This window comes from Diuraphis noxia, unplaced genomic scaffold, assembly GCF_037042655.1.
Source record: "Diuraphis noxia isolate RWA-SAM2 unplaced genomic scaffold, SU_Dnox_SAM2 contig0001, whole genome shotgun sequence".
In the NCBI taxonomy this organism is placed as follows: Eukaryota; Metazoa; Arthropoda; class Insecta; order Hemiptera; family Aphididae; genus Diuraphis; species Diuraphis noxia.
Genome location: NW_028301711.1, coordinates 31,618,674 through 31,625,706, shown reverse-complemented (window position 1 = coordinate 31,625,706; position 7,033 = coordinate 31,618,674). Strand labels below are relative to the sequence as shown.

Genomic DNA, 7,033 nt, shown 5'->3' with positions numbered 1-7,033 from the left:
TCCGGGAGGCTGGGAGCGGGCAGCTGTTTTCCAAACCAAAGGCCGCTTGTCGTAGAGCTGTGTGCGCATGCGCCACTCGGGCCCCTCGAAAACTCGTTCCCTCTCACTCGCCGCCTGCCGTGCTACACACACACACGCGTACCGCCCGACGTAGTCGTTGTACCGATCGGCGATCGTGTGTGTGTGATGGCGCACGCGCGTGCGGCGAGTTCGCCAGGGAGGGAGTGAGTCAGAGCAAGAGAGAAAGAACGATATGTCGGTTGCGTCGGTATTGTGTCTGTGTAGGCGAAGGATGGCATTACGAATTACGATAGTTAGGCGAGGTGGTACCGCGTTCGAGTGATAAAGATTAAAGATTCCCGACTGGCTCACCAGCTTGTAACAACAACAATAATAATACAAGAAAAAAATAATACAAAGGAGTCAAGGTCGTCGAAACTACGTCCCACAAAACATTATTATTAGATATTGGTGGCGGCGGCGGCAATCGGCATTTTGGCTTGGCGGTCATTTTTATCGCTTTATAGCATCTGTGTGAGCGTGAGTGCGCGCGCGCGGTGAGTAAACAAAAACAACTCAATAAATATTAAATAATAAACGTTCAACGGACAAAGCAAGTGTTTCGACTTTCAAGTGTGTGTTGAACGCATTCATTTGATTTGTGCGCCTCTTTTATTCGTTCGACATTTCGACCCCTCGTACGGCGTTCGAATCGATACGGTGAATTGAGATCCATAGTTATTAATAACCATTTTTCGACCGATCGTCGGCGGACCGAAGGCGTCTGAACGTAGCCGTACTGTTAATTTATCCTGACCGGAAAAGTCATTGGTAATTTGCCCTTCGGAGTTCGGTATCGGCGACATCTGCATTCATCTGGAATTGGACAAGGACTCTGTTCGTCTGTATTGGACTCCGGTGCTATCGGCGTAAAAATGGAAAGTTCGACGACATACCTGAAATTCAGTAATTGCTGTACACAACATAAACGGTGCTGCCCGCATAATTTGCGGATATAAACAATATTGACATTGCTACATTGCTGTATCCACCATGAAACTATTGGAGAGCTCGCAATTAGTGGAGCTATCGAGAGCGCTTTGTGTTGACCGAGGAGATGTCAAAGTTGTTGCCAGGTAATTTTGTTTTTATATCCATCATTCCTATGCACATATTGATCATATTTTTCTGTTATAGGATTGAAAGTTATTCATGCAAAATGGTTGGAGATGAAAAACACAAGTATAAAAAGTTTTACTCCCAGAGTGGCACACAGCCAGGTGACCTCGAAGCGCTGGGCTGTTCACCCAACAGTGATCCACGATATGGAAGAAGGTATTAAAAAACAATTCTGCACTTACAATTTTATAAACATACAAAAAAAATAAAAAACAAATTTAAGTTACACTATCTCTTATATTATTATGTTAATATTTACCTACACTTTTTATTTCATTATAGATAAAGGTTAAAATATTGGTACAAACAATGTATATGAATAATATGTAAATCAGCGGTTCCCAAACTGTGCACTAGGTACACCGCGAGCACTTTTTAAGGCACCACGTTCTACAGCTTATAATAAATAATTTAAAATGTATAGAATTTTTATCAATGAGAAATTTTTGTCCTGTCTTTCATGGTATTTACAGCTCCATGGTGATAAATAGTCTAAAAAAGGACACTGCGCAAAAAAGTCTGGGAACCACTAATGTAAAACAATGAAATTACATATTTCAGGAAATTTGTTTTGAATGTATAAGTATGTCAATTAAACTTCTTATGATTTTACCTTACCTAACCTTAGGAATTTTTTGTGTTTTCCAATAAAATCATCTCATGAATTCTAAAAAAATACACTTAATTATATATTGTTAGTATCACTTTTATTTTAAATATTTATTAAGAAATAAATATAGTTTCTGTTTTAAAATATTGAAAAATTTAAAACATTTTTCATGGTATGTTATCATTTATTTGTAAGTCCTATGCTAGGGCACTAACAAGTCATGCTTTGCTTTAAGGGTGGTATACAATTTTTAAAGAAATTAAAGAGATTAAAAAAAAAAAAAAATAAATAAATATCGGTAAAAAATTGTGAAATTGATATTGTCTGCTTTAGGGTTGAAAATGTTTAACAACAAATCTGATCACCAGAATTAGTTCAAATATTATTTATATAGGTCTTAAATATTGTCATTAAATAATTTGACTCCCATAACTTATTGATTATCATTCATTGTATATTATCATATAATTTTAATACTTACCTAATAAATTTATTTTATTTCAACTAAATTTAATCTATGATATGTATGTTTACAGTCTAAGTGTATCTGGAGATGAAGAAGTCTTGTTATGTGATACAATATCACGTAAATCTTTATTTTACTTGATTGCAACACTTAATGCCACATTTGCACCAGACTATGATTTCACAGATGCCAAATCATCAGAATTTAGTAAAGAACGTAGTTTGCAGGTTAATTATAGTTAATAAATATTATGTTTGTAACGTATTCAGAAGAAATAATTATAAAAAAAGACACTAAAATGTAAGAAATTTTGTAATTACCTAAAAATTTAAAGTGTTAAGTATATTATTCGTGTACAACTTTTATAGTATACTATACAAATGTTAATAGTTGACTATGGTATAATTTTTTATCTTACATTTCTATGCTTTTAAGTTTTTTACAATACATTATTTATTACATCCAGAATTATTACAAAACATTTTTATTACACATTCATTTTTATTAAATTTTTAGCCTAGAAATACTTTTTATTTTATGCTATTAAATTTCTGAGTATTCTCATCTTGTTTTCAAATAATCTTGAAGCTATGATAAAATTATTTTAAATATTACATGTATAAAAACAATTATTCTTACTATAAATTTCTCTAGTTGAAAATCATCTTAATTACACTTAACTTTTAGCAAAAATCAACTTCTTGCTATAAGTCTAAGCAGTAAAATCATATTATTAATTGTACCTAATTTTTGGTACAAATCATTTTTAATTGCCTAAAGCATTAATGGTCAATTTTCTGACCAAATAATTATTATTCTTAACTCATTGAATTTTTGAATATCTAACCATTTTACTTAAAGAATTGTAAAAAATTGATTCATGATAATCAAATTATGATAGGGATAAAGATCATAATTAAATGTATTATTAAAATTATGATAGTGAATTTTTATTTAAAATAATTAAAAATTCTAAAATTCTAAAGATTATACCCAAAGACGTAAATAGAATTATCCATGCACAATTAGATACCTTATATTTATTGTGATAAATAATGAATTGACTATTGATAATTTAAGGTAACAAAAAAAAAAATCGAAGTTATAAATTTTCAGCTGCAAAAATAAAAACAATTTTTTATTATTTAGTTGCTTTAAATTTAATAGTGAAAAAACTGTTGTTCATAAAAAAGTTTCCAGATTCAATTATTTATTATTTTTAATGATTTTTAGTGGGTCATGAGAGATGTGGATAATAATTTATCAGCAGTCATTGTAGAACCTAACACAGCAACATCATGTGTTGCATCTAACCAGATTATTATGATGAATCATCTACAGAGTAATACAGCTCCCAAAAACTACTCACAGTTACGTGATAAACTCTGGGAAGTAATCGACAAAGAAATTGGCATGTCACAATGTGATATTTATAGGTAATAACCTTACTACATCCTAATTGTAGACGAATTCTATATTCATTATGTGTCACTTACAGCTATACACCTGACATGCGATCAGATCCATTTAGTGAAGATGGGTGCCTGTGGTCATTCAACTATTTCTTTTACAACAAAAAACTCAAAAGAATTTTATTTTTTACTTGCCGTCGCATTATTAGGCAAGTTTCAGAGATTATAATTATAATTTAAACTGAGAAAATTTAAGTTTAATATAATTTTTTCTTGATATTGATTTTTATTTTTATATAAAAAAAAATAATGTGAGTGAAGTCGGTAAAGACATGTATTCATTTTATTTACTCACTGAATTTATTACTTCTCAGATTAAATCGTATTTATGTATATTGGTATATAATTCTTGACTGTTTATGATGAATTAATTTTTATGTTATTTGTTATACTTTAGTTCTTCTTATCCCATGGACTTTGATGGATCAATAGGAACTGGATCAGAGTCTATGTTCTTGTCTGATTATTATGATGATGACAGCGCTGAAAGCAATAGTAGGCATCGCAGAGAACGAAGTCCTTTAAACAATAGTCGCCGTCGAGGTGGAAATAGTAATTTCTGAATGACAAAATTAGAAGAAAAAAAATTAGTTTTAATATATTTTATCTTGCTGTCTCTCTCATAATTTTATGCTTTTAAATATTTATTAGTACATCAGTAACGATTATTATTCAAAAAATAATTATAATATAAGATATATAATATATTCACAAATATTGTGTCATTTTACTCATTTGCACTTTTAATTGTTATTATGTTCGAGTATAATTATATTAAGATTGTAAATTGTTTTACCAATGAATGATAGTATAATAGTGTGTTGGATCTCAGTTATTGCATATTTAAATAGTTTTGATTGAATTTTATTGTCTGCAATTGTGTTGATATTTATTTATATTTAAATTTATTAACAAATCATTTTACTAAACATTATTTTAGTATGGCATTATTATGATATTAAAGGTTTATGAAATTGTATTTCCAAAAAATAATTTAAGTATATTTTATCCATGAATGAAATTGTTTAAATCTTATATTCTTTATTACAGTAACAAAGTATTATTATTATTATACACTTTTAGGTACTACTAAAAATCCTGATCTTTACCTTAAAATTGTTTTATTTTTTGTACTGGTTGTTTAATGTTTAGTTTTATAACCCTTGTATTATGAACAAATGATTTATGTACTCAACATTTATTAGATGTATGAAATAAAATATATTATCCAATGATAAATAAGTTTTTTAAATTTAATGTACCTGTAAGAAACATCGGTTTTCCATAACAATTTTAGTCTAAACACTTAAAACTTTAAAAATTGTCTTGCTAAAATATTTTCAATTTTATTGATACTATTTTAAAGTGTATTTTTAAATACTTAAATTACTTGTGACCTTTTTTTTTTCATTGCATAACATTCAAGACCTGTTTTTAAAACAACCACTATGATTTTATTTAGCTAGTTTCTTAATTTGGTTACCCATTAATTATCAATCTTGTTTTATTTTATTCAGTAACTTATCTGTAGTATAATAAAGAATAAACTGGTTAAAAAATACAAACATAATAAATAAGTACAGCATTTAAATTTAAGAAATATCGGAGTAAAATACAAACATAAATGATTAATAATAATTATTCAAGAAATTAAAAAAAAAAAACATCCACAGTAATTTTGAACATTTTTAATTATGTATTACTGTATATTATATTAGTATATTCTTATGTTTAATGTATTATTATGTATTTATTTAAAGTTATTTGATTTATTATAGTAGTATGTAAAATATATAAATCAAACATTGTATTTCTCATAAAAATGAGGACAACAAACAAATAACTATGATTAATTTGTTTGATTGTATAACAGTTGTACTGTAATTTAAATATATTTTATCAAACCTACAACAATAAAAAATCATAAGTTTTTAAATGTTTAATAATATTATAATAGTTTTATCATTTATTCTGCTAGGCTGAGAAAATTAACTAATTGTTCAACTCGTTAGGTTAATATAGAAAAACGTTAATTAAGTTTGTAGATTAACTATTTATTGTCAAAATTTACTTTTCTTTTTTTTTTTGCTTGTTGAATTTTAAATCAATTAGAAAATAACCATCTTAACATGGGTAATAATTTATTAATGATCTATTACTTATTTTTATGTAAAATTAAAAATTGTATCTTTTTTCTAAAGCTTAAAAAAACAGTGTTATAAATTACGGTGTAATACAAATAAATAATAAAAATATTTATTCGTTAAAATTAATTGCTGCAGGTACTTTAATATTTTAATCAATTATAAAATCCACCAAAATAATTGAATAATTATATTATTAATATATTTTTTTAGTAGTTATTTAGTAGTTTTTAGTAAGTTATAATAAAATACTTTTAAGTTTTTAAAATAATATAATCAAATTAATTATTAGAATATAATTTTACTAATATTAAGAAAAAATCAAACCTTTATAATTTTTAACCATATTAGCATTGATTAAATATACAATATTTAATATATATTTAATCAATGATATTAGTAAGTATTATACATTTATTATACCATATCAATATTAAAAGTAAAATAACATGACTTACCAAGCTTTTCTGCATTTATAATTTAATTATCAATAAAAACCTATAATATATGATATAATATATAAATATTTATTTAACATAGTTAAGTGTTCAAATAATATTGTTAATACATTATACTATAATAGTAATACATATAAACCGTTTAATGAATTTATATTTAAAATTGTGAACTCATGGGCCCCCACACAAACATGTTCAGTGGGGCCCATTATCTTCTTGAAGAATAAATAAATATAAAATAAAATCTTGATTATCGGAAAATTATAATTATAACTTAAATATTTTTGGGCATAAAAATGTTTTGAATACTAAACAAAATAAATAAATAAATTAGTTATAGGTATTTATCTTTTCTCAATTAAGGTTACCCATAAGTAACCCCTAAGTCCCTAACTGTTACGTTTAATATATATTAACCATACTTATGAATACATTTTACTACTTATTATTAGACTGCATACATTGTACAATACTATAATACCTATTTTTTTTAAAGTAAATTTAATTCGTTTCAGATGTTTTGAATTCATTTGTATTTATATCATACATTATTAGACAAGTATTATAGAATTAAAAAAATAGTTAAAATAGCGAAACACTTCGACAATTTTATAACTTTGGTATACTCTGCTTAAGTTAAGAAACGTGGTCGGTAGCCGACTTGTGTGCAGCGGCATATAACAATATATCAAGTATACGGCAGG

General features: G+C 27.0%; 1 protein-coding gene across 1 annotated transcript; it reads left to right on the top strand.

Moving 5' to 3' along the window:
- The first annotated feature begins 258 nt into the window (after window positions 1–258).
- Window positions 259–6,573, top strand: Maf1 (repressor of RNA polymerase III transcription Maf1). The gene is made up of 6 exons (XM_089216650.1): window positions 259–1,136; window positions 1,198–1,335; window positions 2,326–2,482; window positions 3,489–3,691; window positions 3,754–3,876; window positions 4,125–6,573. The coding sequence occupies exons 1-6, from the start codon at window positions 1,054–1,056 to the stop codon at window positions 4,288–4,290; spliced, it is 870 nt and encodes a 289-aa protein (XP_089072776.1). The 5' UTR covers window positions 259–1,053; the 3' UTR covers window positions 4,291–6,573.
- The last annotated feature ends 460 nt before the right edge of the window (window positions 6,574–7,033 follow it).